The sequence below is a fragment of the Rissa tridactyla genome, chromosome 17 (genome assembly GCF_028500815.1).
Source record: "Rissa tridactyla isolate bRisTri1 chromosome 17, bRisTri1.patW.cur.20221130, whole genome shotgun sequence".
Classification (NCBI taxonomy): domain Eukaryota; kingdom Metazoa; phylum Chordata; class Aves; order Charadriiformes; family Laridae; genus Rissa; species Rissa tridactyla.
The window spans coordinates 4,293,105-4,305,189 of NC_071482.1; the positions used below are offsets into that span (position 1 = coordinate 4,293,105).

Consider the following 12,085-nt stretch of genomic DNA (forward strand, 5'->3'; position numbering starts at 1 on the left):
TGGCCACTCTCCAAGAGAAAAAAGAGCATTTACACTTTTAACCGCTGCAATGTAATGTTAACACGACAGCATGGTGCTCTTTTTTTTTTATTTTTTATTTTTTTTTAAACACACTCCCTCCCCACCCCACTAGTTTGTGAGTAAGTCTAATTAATGTTTCAGTTATTTCCCAGTTATTAATGTGAAATGATAGTATCATCCTGGCTACGGGTGGAATTAAAGGCCATAAACATTTTGGGGGGGATTTAAATCAAAACCGGAGTGGGGGAAAGCAAAAAAAAAAAACCAAACCCAAACACCCTCCTCGTTATTCTGTGGTCTCTGCTGCTCTCCTGCCATCTGGTGCCATTGTCCAAGTGAAAAATGCATTTAAACGCTGCAATGCAATGCTAACACGATGGCATGGTGCTTTTTTGTTCTTCGTCTTTTTTTAACCACACCCCCACACACACTATTTTGTGAGTAAGTGTAATTAATGTTTCAGGTATTCCCCAGTTATTAACATGAAATTGTAATAGGCTCCTGGCAATGCAAATGACGCTGCAATGAGCAGGCACAGACGTCGTGGGGTCGCAAAGGGACGTCTCTGTCCCACGCTGTCTCTCACTGTGCCGGCTTCGGCTGGGACAGGGTTAAATTTCTCCACAGTGGCTTGTGTGGTTTTTTTTTCTTTTTGGGGGGGGGGTGTGTGTGGAAACAGTGATGACAGCGCAGGGATGTGTTAATTATTGCTGAGCAGTTCATGCCTTTTCTGCTCTCACACCACCCCCCCCCCACCAGTGGGCAGGATGGGCGGGTGCCAGGAGCTGGGACAGGGGGGACCCAGCCGGGACAGCTGGCCACAAGTCACCAAAGGGATATTCCATGCCATACAACGCTGTGCTCTGCAACAAAAGCTGGGGGAGAAGCTGGGGGGCGGACATGGACGCGCAGAATGATGACATTTCATAGAATCACAGAATTATAGAATGGTTTGGGTTGGAAAGGGCCTTAAAAATCATCTGGTGCCATCCCCCCTGCCCTGGGCAGGGACACCTCCCACCGGACCAGGTTGCTCCAAGCCCCGTCCAACGTGACCTTGAACCCCTCCAGGGATGGGGCAGCCACAGCTTCTCTGGGCAACCTGGGCCAGGGGCTCACCACCCTCAGAATAAAGAATTTCTTCCTAATACGTGATCTAAATCTCACCATTTTCAGTTTAAAACCATTACCTCTCGTCCTTGTCTTTGCCAGCCACCATTACAGGCCCTGCTTTCCTGGAGATGGCTGCACAGCTGCCTGCTGATGTGAAGTAGTCAATGAATTCCTTGTTTTGCTTTGCTTACACGTGCAGCTTTTGTTTTACCTCATAAACTGTCTTTTCATTGCAATCCACGCGTTTTCTCACATTCTACCCAGGGGGGTGAGCGTCCGCCTGCGTGGGGCTGAGCTGTTGGATGGGGTTCAACCCCAATGCCCACCTAGCAGATGAAGGGAAAGCGGTGGATGTATTTTTTCTGGATTTTTAAAAAGGCTTTTGATGCTGTCCCTCATTTTGTCCTTCTGGACAAGCCGTCCTGCTGTGAGACATGGTGGGCTGGGTGAAGAACCAGCCGAACAGCGGGGCTCTGGGGGCTGTAGTGAACGGGGCTACATCTGAGGATCAGTCACCAGCCACATTCCTCAGGGCTCCATTTTTGGGCCAGTTCTGTTCAATATTTCTATCAATTATCTATATTCAGGACACGAGTGCATCCTTAGTAGGTGTACTGATGATGCCATGGAGTCTCTCAAGGGACAAGAGGCCTTGCAGCGGGACCTAGACAGATTGAAGCACTGGGCAGTCATTAATGGCATGAAATTTAACAAGTCCAAGTGCCGGATTCTGCACTTAGGATGGAGTAACACCAGGCATAAATTGGGAGAGGGGCTGGAGAGAAGCCTTGCAGAAAGGGATCCGGGGGTGCTGGTTGGCAGCAGGCTCAAGAGGAGCCAGCACAGTGTGCCCCAACAGCTGAGAGGGGACACACGTCCTGGGGATCATCACAGCATCACCAGCTGGTCAAAAGTGGCAATTATCCTGTAATCAGCGTTGGTGTGGCCTCTCCCCAAGTGTTGTGTGCAGTTCCGGGCCCCACAGCTTAGACAGGATGTGAAGGAACTTGAACGTTTCCAGAGGAGGGCAACCAGGCTGGTGAAGGGGCTGGAGGGCATGGATGGCCTGTGAGGAGCGGCCGAGGGCTCTGGGTTTGTCTAGTTTGGAGAAAAGGAGGCTGAGGGGTGACCTCGTTGAAGGGATGTGGAGGTGCTGAGTTCCTCTCCCTGGGATCCAGTGAGTGGAATGCCTGGGAATGGTTCAAAGCTGTGCCAGGAGAGGCTCAGACTGGACATTGGGAAGCACTTTTTACCGAGCAGGTGGTCAGATACCAGAACAGGTGTCCTGGAGCAGTGGTTGATGCCCTGTGCCATTAAAAAGCCTGTTTAAGAGGCATTTGGACAATGCCCTTAATGCCATGGTTGATAACATGGTCAGGCAGTTGGACTAGATGATCATTTCTAGTCTCTTCCAGCTCCAGTGACTTTTATGGACTGAAAATTGCCACTCCACTACGCCAGGCTTCCCCAGGAGCAGTACTGCTTGGTACTAGAGGCAGGAAGCTGAGACAATGAACATGACAATTAACGGTGCGGCACCTGCAGCTCGTATGCTGCTCCCTTCTCTGGATTATGCCTCAAGACACTTTTTATTTTCCCCTAAATGTCCTGCGGGATGGATGTAGCACAGGCAGCCTCCCCCTTACCATCCCCCTGACCCAGAAAAGGATCCAGATCACCTGTACGCAAACAGGGCTGATAAGTGAAGTGTTTTAAGGCTCCCAGGTGCTCCCATTTCAGCATTTCAGCAGCCAAGCTAGAGGCAGCCCTCTAAATCCGTCCATCCAACCGGGGAACATAGGCTTCAGAGGCAGCAACAGGAGTGTGGAGCTACCGGAGCATCGCTTTTCCCCTTGGATTAAGCACTGCTGTGAAAAAAAAGACAAAAATCCCTCAATTCTTTTCCAATGTTAAGAAAGAAGTTGCTCAGGGAAGTGTTTTAAATCATGAAGTACCCAGGTAAAAAATTACTAAAATCACTAAGGCCTAAATTACTGATTATCCTGAACATTCCCTCTATATGTAATAAGCACTAACCGTGATGATTTTTATAGTCTAAAGACTTAATGAAAATTACCACTCCAGTGCCAGGCCACTGGCAGCAGTATTGCTGGTACTGTATGTAACATAGAATTACAGAATGGTTTGGGTTGGAAGGGACCTTAATCATCTAGTTCCAACCCCCCTGCCATGGGAGTACATAACATATATATATACTGATAAATATACCAATATATAATAAAATACTATATCTAATAAGCAACGTAACTGCTTATTATCACTGAAGAGGCTGCCCAAAGCCACCTCCCCACCCAGCAATAACTTCATTTAAATGAAGAGCCCCCCTGAACTTGCCTTCCCACAAGGAATGAGGGGAAACCTCAAAGTGGCAAATCCTTCCAGGACCAAAGGACAACTATCCACTTTGTATTTTTATACCGTATTTTAAAGATGCTCTTATTAACAAGCTCTGCCAGTTCTCTGCAAATGCTACTAGTCCTCTCAGCCTCAGTTAACACTTCCTTAATGCAGGCTTGCTGTTTTATATATATATAGTATTATTTAATGTCCCGCAACTACAGTGTGTATCTGGACACTAGGAAGGCATTTCTGTGGTGGCTCTGTAGTGCCCAAGAGGCACCTGTCCCCAAAACCACCCCCGTTTCACTGCAGCTCTCCCGAGACCTTGTGGCCACGAGTAAGGTCAGCTTTGGACTGGAAATTACTAACCAGTACCTACAGGTTAAGCGTTCAGTTGTGCTACTCTAATTTGGGACTGAAAGTGAAGCATGGCCTATACCACCTGGGAAGGCAATGCTCCTGTGTCACCCACAGCCTTAACCTCCAGAAGACAAGGCTTCAGTTCCTTACTCAGGCTTCAGGAAAAGCAGCAATTTAACTACAACCCTCCCTCTGAGCTGCTGAACGCAGAGCCTAATTATTGAAGCTTTGTGCTTAGATCATGCTCAGCTCGTATCCATCACCTCCATTCACCTTTATTTTCACTTTATTTATCATACTTGTCAGTACACAAAGAAGTGAACACAGAAACATTGTGATGCCCATTAAATAGTTTTTATTAGGACAGGAATTGCATTTCCACTTGTTTACAGTACTGTAAAGTGCAATGGTATTCATCTCCCCTCCTGTGCACATGTTCAAGTATTTAAAATGCCCAAAAAAATGTTTTGTTTTTTAACTTTTACAGCAGCTCAGTTATGGAGTTTTAATCTGGCAAAATACACCCAGATGTGCCTACAGGTTTGGGTCCTTCAATCTAACCCCCACCAGGGGGTCCTCCAATACTAACTGCTAGTGGAATGCATTTCCATGGTGCCTTTAGTCCACCTCCTCGATGGTTGGTCCAGATGAAGCTCCACCAGACGGAGGAGCTCCACCACCAGGGAATCCACCAGGCATCCCACCAGGCATTCCTCCTGCACTCTGGTACAGCTTGGTGATTATGGGGTTGCACACCTTCTCCAGCTCCTTCTGCTGGTGCTCAAACTCCTCCTTCTCGGCCGTCTGAAAAAAGACAAAAGCTCAGTACCTGCTGCTCTCACTAAGAGGATACATAGCCCGTAAGTTACTGCATTTTTTGCCCGTCTTCTCAAACTTTGAGCTCTTAGTCTAGTTCCCATCAAAAAAGCCTACCGATTTACGACTCCCTCAAATTGCTCCTGGAGCAACAGGACCTTATTTAAGATTAGAGATCATACTTGCAAGCTAGCCAGCTCAAATTAGGAGGCACTGAAAGCTATACGCTTGCTAGCTGTGGTCGCTCAGACATCCAAGGAAGGTACTTGGACCAACACAAGTCTTTCGACTTCTGGTGGAAACTACGAATGGCTTTGGAATCATTTTCATCACAGCAACCAGTTGTTCTCCGTCCTCTTGAGCTTTCTTTGTAGTAAAACACTGACCAAACATGGAATATGACATACCTGATTCTTGTCCAGCCAATTGATGATTTCATTGCATTTGTCCAGGATTTTCTGCTTGTCCTCATCAGAGATCTTGCCCTGGAGCTTCTCATCTTCAACAGTAGCTTTCATGTTGAATGCGTAAGACTCAAGGGAGTTCTTAGAAGACACCTTATCACGCTGCTTCTCATCTTCTGCTTTGTATTTCTCTGCTTCCTGAACCATACGCTCAATGTCTTCCTTGCTCAGCCGGCCTGCAGAACACAGCAAGTGTTTTAGGTAACAGTTTTCTGATCAGTCATGTTCAGTGGAGGACGGACTACAGCCTCCCACGCACTACAAACTCTGCACCTGAAGTTAGCCTGGGCAGGCAGGCAGTGAGAGAGGCCCATAAACTATCAGGTGCCCTCATCTTAATCCACTTTGTGAGCTGCCTTTGAAATTTGTGGATTACCGCACCAAAAAACCAAGGCTCATCGTTGTCAAGCAAGAAGCACACACCTTATAGCCAAGTTCTGATTAACTGTATCAGCTAGCCAGTGTTGCACCCTCAGAAACATGTGATCCTTACCCTTGTCATTTGTTATCGTGATCTTGTTCTCCTTGCCAGTGCTCTTATCCACAGCAGACACATTCAGGATGCCATTGGCATCAATATCAAAGGTTACTTCAATCTGAGGTACACCTCTGGGAGCAGGGGGGATACCAGTCAGCTCAAACTTGCCCAGCAAGTTGTTGTCCTTAGTCATAGCACGTTCTCCTTCGTATACCTAGGAGGAAGAACCAGCAAATTAAGTCCTAAATTCAACCATACATTACTAAATCATAACGGGGTATTATCCTAAAGTGACATGGTCGCTCAGACATCCAAGGAAGGTACTTGGACCAACACAAGTCTTTCGACTTCTGGTGGAAACTACGAATGGCTTTGGAATCATTTTCATCACAGCAACCAGGTATGTACGAGCATTCCTTGCTAATGGCAAGGACACAAGACCTCTGGTTTAAGATTTTCTTCAAGTATCAACTGCTGAAGTGTTGATAGGGCCTTATGACTGCGTGAGCACTTTTATCGGTTCAGCCTAGTGTTGCTTGCCTACCTGGATCAGCACACCAGGCTGGTTGTCCGAATACGTAGTGAATGTCTGAGTCTGCTTGGTGGGGATGGTGGTATTCCGTTTGATCAGGACTGTCATGACACCTCCAGCAGTCTCAATACCAAGAGACAGAGGAGTCACATCCAACAGCAACAGATCCTGGACATTCTCAGACTTGTCTCCAGAGAGGATAGCGGCCTGAACAGCTGGAAGACACAAAAAATATTAAGAGCTCTGCAACAGATACAGACTGCACCCTACAGTTAACCCTATGGCTCGCTCAGACATCCAAGGAAGTATTTGGCCATCATTAGTAGACTTCTGGTGGAAACTACGAATGGCTTTGGAATCTGATTCATCACTGCAAGTCAGAGTTGTGTTTTTTACTGCTTTGAAAAGCTTTATTCACTCAGGTGGAATACCTAGGGCCTACACTAGTACTGCACTGAGACTTCAGTTCAGAGAGTACGAGTTTGCCAAGACCACCACCCAGTTTTAGCACACATAAGACATGAATTTGTCATTACCTGCACCATAAGCCACAGCCTCATCAGGATTGATACTCTTGTTCAGCTCTTTGCCATTGAAGAAATCCTGCAGCAGTTTCTGAATCTTTGGGATACGAGTCGACCCACCAACCAGCACGATGTCATGGATCTGCGATTTGTCAAGTTTGGCATCCCGCAGGGCCTTTTCCACAGGATCCAGGGTGCCACGGAACAGGTCAGCATTCAGCTCTTCAAATCGAGCTCTGGTAATGGATGTGTAGAAGTCAATACCCTCATAGAGAGAATCAATTTCTATACTGGCCTGCGTGCTAGACGACAGAGTACGCTTTGCACGCTCGCATGCAGTGCGGAGGCGACGAACTGCTCTCTTGTTCTCGCTGATGTCTTTCTTGTGCTTCCGCTTGAATTCAGCGATGAAGTGGTTGACCATGCGGTTGTCGAAGTCTTCTCCACCCAAGTGAGTGTCACCTGCAGTGGATTTCACCTCAAAGATGCCATCTTCAATAGTCAGAATTGACACATCAAAGGTGCCACCTCCAAGGTCAAAGATAAGAACATTCCTTTCAGCACCAACCTGGAAAAGATCAATTTTCATAATGCAATTAGTTTTCTACTGCTTGTTTAGCAGGTTTAGCAGTTGGACATCAGAGACAATAGCCAGGCAGCAGCATACCTTTTTGTCCAGACCATAGGCTATGGCAGCAGCAGTCGGCTCATTGATAATTCTCAGGACATTGAGCCCTGCAATGGTTCCAGCATCTTTTGTGGCCTGACGCTGAGAGTCATTGAAATAGGCTGGTACGGTCACCACAGCATTAGTAACAGTCTACAAAACAAGGCAAGTAAAAAAGTCAGTTAGGTATTTTAACTACCCATGCATACAGAATTATTTGTTACATTCCACTGAAGTCCTAAACCTCACCTTCCCAAGATAGGCCTCTGCAATTTCCTTCATTTTGGTTAAAACCATGGAAGAAATTTCTTCTGGGTAGAAGCTCTTTGTCTCGCCTTTGTACTCCACCTGGACTTTTGGTCTGCCAGCATCATTCACCACAGTGAAAGGCCAGTGCTTCATATCAGACTGGACAACAGAATCATCAAATCTACGTCCAATCAACCGTTTTGCATCTAGAAAAAACAAGTTACTTATGTTAAGTATATTCATTCACAAGAGAATATGATGATCTTCCTAGAAACAATGCAGAAAACCCTAGAACACTGTACTTAACTTGAAATTCTTATTGCCTTTCTCAAGGCTCAGCTGCAGGCACTGTGAAGTTTCACCTCTTGCACACACACAAGGTTGTTACTATCACCTCACAGCCACCACAGCTGCTGTACCACAAACCACACTGCCATCAGGGAACTAGACCCAGAGACTTAGTCAAGGCCGCTTAACACTAACCACTAAAAACAACCTGCAGCACAGCAAGTTTTTAACTGTAAGGCACATACTTTCCCACTATATAATTGAAGCCTTATTATTAGTAATGTAGGTGTATTATTCAGACTGAAATCAAGTTAGGAGTTTTCATTTCCAGTAGAAAGTCTTAACTCTGTTCTAAGTCAGTAAAATATTATCACCGTGCTAACCTTCTGTGCATTAAGTATGCAAATCTTGCAGCCTTACCAAAAACTGTATTGGTTGGATTCATTGCAACTTGGTTCTTTGCAGCATCGCCGATCAACCTCTCTGTATCCGTGAAGGCAACGTAGCTCGGCGTGGTGCGGTTGCCCTGGTCGTTGGCGATGATTTCCACCTTCCCATGCTGGAACACGCCAACGCAGGAATAGGTGGTTCCAAGATCGATCCCGACAGCTGGTCCCTTCGACATCTTGTCTGAGGGCAAAAAATTCGTTAAAATGTAAAACTGGACTCAAACTGAAGGGTTCCATTGCTCCGTTATCCCGTGTTACACCAGCAACGGCTCTACCGCAGACGTTAAAAGTTTTTCAAAGCGCTGTCACGTGGCGTCTGACCACGTGGCCCTCCACCACGTGGCGCGGGACTCCATTTCCCGGCATGCCCCGCCCGGGTCATGTGACCGCCGGCAGACATCTTGGGTGCTGGGAAACGGAGTCCCGGCCATAGCATGCGCCGAGCCTGGCACAGCCCCAGCCCCGCTGACACCCAACCCGCCCCGCACCACCCACAGCCCCCCCGAGCTCTCGGGGCCCCCGGCCACCACGCGGCGGTGGCCCACGAGCCCGATCCTTTCCTCCTTCGCACCCCACCACCCTCCCGTCTCTGTAAACTACAAACCCCAGCATGCTCGGCCGCCCCACATACGCCGCTCCACCTCCCACATCTCCCAGACAGCCGCGGGCGCTCCCGGCGGGAGATAACATGGACGCTAAGTCTCCTCTATCCCTCCTCCCCTTCCCCCTACCCCCCAGGCGTTTCAGGAGGATAAGGAAATCGGAAAAACCACCGTTGCGTGGTATTTAGGAGAAAAAAACGCCAGATCAACCTCATCAAAAGGCGAAAACCCACCGCCGCAGAGACAGAGCGGCCTCCAACCACACTGCAGCCCGATCCCCCCACTACAACAGCCCACACCGGAGTGCGGCTCCCTCCCTCGCGCCCTCCCCCCTACTCGCCCTCCCCCAGGCTGTCAGGCCCCGTTACCTGAGCGGCGCAGACAGGCCCGGACGCGCACAAGAGAAGCAAACCGACGGAAGCTACTGCTCAATGAGACTGTTGGGCGCCCGCCCCGCCACCTATATATACCCCCTCAGAACCTTCCAGAAGGACCCGCCCCTTCTCTCCGCTCCAGCCAATCCGCTCGCGGGGGCCGCCGCCCTGCCCGCCAATGGCCGTCTGCCGGAACCCACACCCGCCGTGACGCACCCAGGAAGGGGGCGTGCCCGCCGGCCGGCCGGTATTCTCGAACCTTCATGCGCTTTCCCCGCTCCCCCGCCCCAACCACCTCCCGCGCCGCAACGGACAGGGGGCGGAGCTTCGCGGGCGCAGCAGCCAATGAGAGCCCTCCAGCGGCCGCATGCGGGTGACGACACCGGCGAGCGTAGGCTGAAGGAGGGGGCGGGGACAGAAAAAGAGCGAGTGGCAGCCAATCGCAACGTGCCGACCGGAGGCTCGTTTGCATATTTCGCGCGCCAGGGGGGAAGGCGCCTCGGGGCGGGAACGACCAATCAGATCGCGGGGCTGACGGGTTGTTTTGCATAGGGGGGGGCTGCGGGAAGGGAGCTGCTGGGCGGGGGGGCACAAAATGGCGGCGAGGGGGCACAAAATGGCGGCGCCATGCGGGGCCCGCCTCAGAGGAACGATGTCCGATTAAACGCGATTGACAGCAGAATTAACGGCAGGGGGATCAAATCCATCCAGAAACAGAGTGTTTGGCTTGCCGGTGGGAAAGCTGGAGGTGCAGGGGGTCTGCCCTGGGGCACAGCCCTGGGAGATCGCCCTCTGCCCTGAGTGGAGTGACGGCATTTCACATATTGATGCTCGTAACTCGTTGCCTAACGCTTCCTGAGGGCTTCCTACAGCGTTTTTGCTTGGGTAAATCTCCCTCGGTACGATAATTATACCAGCAGCTCTAATCCTTCGTGCTCTATTTAACAAGGCAAAAGGCAGTGTTCTCTGATGTCTCCCCACACCTCATTCTTGTCCAAGCAGAGGAAACCATGTTGTCTGCAGTGTTTCAGGGTGACATCGGCTTCTCCACAGAGCAGAATCCGGCCTCCGCAGCATCTCCAGTCCTGCTTTTTCATCCATCTTAAGTTTTTCTCGTCCACAATCGGTGCCAATGCACCAAGCTAAGGGACAAGGTGACACCCACGCGTCAGCGCTGCTCGCTGCCTGCTCTCAGCGTGGCTTCCTTCACTGGAAGGGAAATGGCAGGCTCTGAACGGTGGAAAACGGTGGCTGTTCGGCGTCCCTGGGGATCAAGCGGACAGATGGACGCCCGCAAATGTTCAGCTGGTCTCAGCGCCTTAGGCTGAAAGCTGATCAGAGGTCAGAAATCACGTCAGGTCAGGCTCTAGCAGGAGTGCTGTGAACTGCATCAAATGTTTACATGGCACAAAACACGGACTGGAAAAGTCACAGGGAGTTGCTAGGAGGATGGCTACACAAAACCTGTATCCTATCCAGCCCCTGTGACACCACGTAGTGGGAAAAGGGCAAAAAACTTCTATAGCTGGGAGCAAGAACTGCATGAAAAAGCATCTCTTACTGCTGCCCACAGGCTTGGCCTTCGACAAACCCACTCCTGGTAGCTGCTTAAAAGCCCAATATTGGGAGGGGGCCACTAACAAATCTCTCTTTTCAGCCTTACTCCAATCAAATGGCTGTCCTCTGTGGTACCTTGCTGTGTGCATGCCTGCACCCTCAGACAGATAAGGTGTTAATGTCTCTCTCTTTCAAGCAATTTTGAGTGAGCTCTGCTAGGGAGCAGTTACCCCAGATGAGCTGACAGCTGGTAACCCATTATCAGACCACTGTTGTGCAGATTCTCACTGCCACCTGCCACCAGGCTCCTGTGGCAGATGCTGTGGATGTGCTGACCCACGGGACAGCACTTGTGCCAATCAAGTTTGTGGCTCCAGTTCTCACTCTGCCATGCACAGGGCTGGAACCTGAACTGGGACCTTTGAGTGATGACAGAAGGTGTAGTTTGCAGTTGGAACTTGGGTGTACAAGGATAGAGACAGGAGGGGCAGCAGGAAAAGGAAAGGGGCTCCATATTGTTGAGCGCAAGCTGTCACTCTCCTTTGCCTTTAAAGATAAGGGCGGTCAGTACCGACCATCACCCCATATCTGACCAGGTAGGGCATGCAAAGCACACTCCACCCTGTCCAGAGTACAGGCTGCTGGAGCTCTCGACTCCCAGGCTGCACAGGAGATGCTTCTCGGGCATGCAGCGCTAACTCGCACGGAACACATCACATACCAACTCTCACAGGAGCCGTGCCGTTAGCAAGGGATTGCCTTTGCTTTTTTTTTTTTTTTTGTTTGGTTCTGTTTTTTGTAAATCATGGGCAGAATTTCAGTAGGAGCTAAGAATAGCACTGCCTGCACCTTGAAATTAACCAGTGACATTTAGATGTGCAACCGTACTTCGCACAGCAGACTGAAGGCAGCCTAAAGCAACAGTGAGTCAGTGCAGGGAGGAGGGCAGTTTGGCAAATGACTCATTTCATTAGAAATTGAAGGCTGTTAACATATTGGACAAAACTAGCTCATTTACTGTATATCAGAAAAATGAAGGCTCAGCAGGCTGGACAAGTATTCTGTGCGGAGTTTTTTCAAATGATGAATTCCAACATTACTTTTTGAAGCCAATTTAGTACATCAGAGATCAAGCACTGCTGCTCCTTCAAGCATTTAAAAAAGAATTGTGAAGAGAGTGGAGATTATCAAAGAAGCACTCCCTATTCACAACAGCAGCATTTGTTATTT

The 12,085-nt window shown here is 49.3% G+C and overlaps 1 protein-coding gene and 3 non-coding genes across 4 annotated transcripts; all 4 read right to left on the reverse strand.

Annotated features, from left to right (window-relative positions):
* Positions 1 to 678: 678 nt before the first annotated feature.
* HSPA8 (heat shock protein family A (Hsp70) member 8) lies at positions 679 to 9,449 on the reverse strand. Its single transcript, XM_054222874.1, has 9 exons — positions 9,293 to 9,449; positions 8,294 to 8,503; positions 7,586 to 7,791; positions 7,337 to 7,489; positions 6,682 to 7,237; positions 6,158 to 6,360; positions 5,629 to 5,827; positions 5,079 to 5,311; positions 679 to 4,659 (listed from the first exon to the last, which is right to left on the reverse strand). Exons 2-9 carry the CDS (start codon positions 8,496 to 8,498, stop codon positions 4,474 to 4,476), a joined length of 1,941 nt encoding a protein of 646 aa, XP_054078849.1. The 5' UTR covers positions 8,499 to 8,503; positions 9,293 to 9,449; the 3' UTR covers positions 679 to 4,473.
* On the reverse strand, positions 4,913 to 5,009 carry LOC128918756 (small nucleolar RNA SNORD14). Its single transcript, XR_008469699.1, has one exon. It is a non-coding gene; the product is annotated as a small nucleolar RNA SNORD14 (small nucleolar RNA).
* LOC128918758 (small nucleolar RNA SNORD14) lies at positions 5,913 to 6,009 on the reverse strand. The gene has a single exon (XR_008469701.1). It is a non-coding gene; the product is annotated as a small nucleolar RNA SNORD14 (small nucleolar RNA).
* Positions 6,431 to 6,521, reverse strand: LOC128918759 (small nucleolar RNA SNORD14). Its single transcript, XR_008469702.1, has one exon. It is a non-coding gene; the product is annotated as a small nucleolar RNA SNORD14 (small nucleolar RNA).
* Positions 9,450 to 12,085: the final 2,636 nt, after the last annotated feature.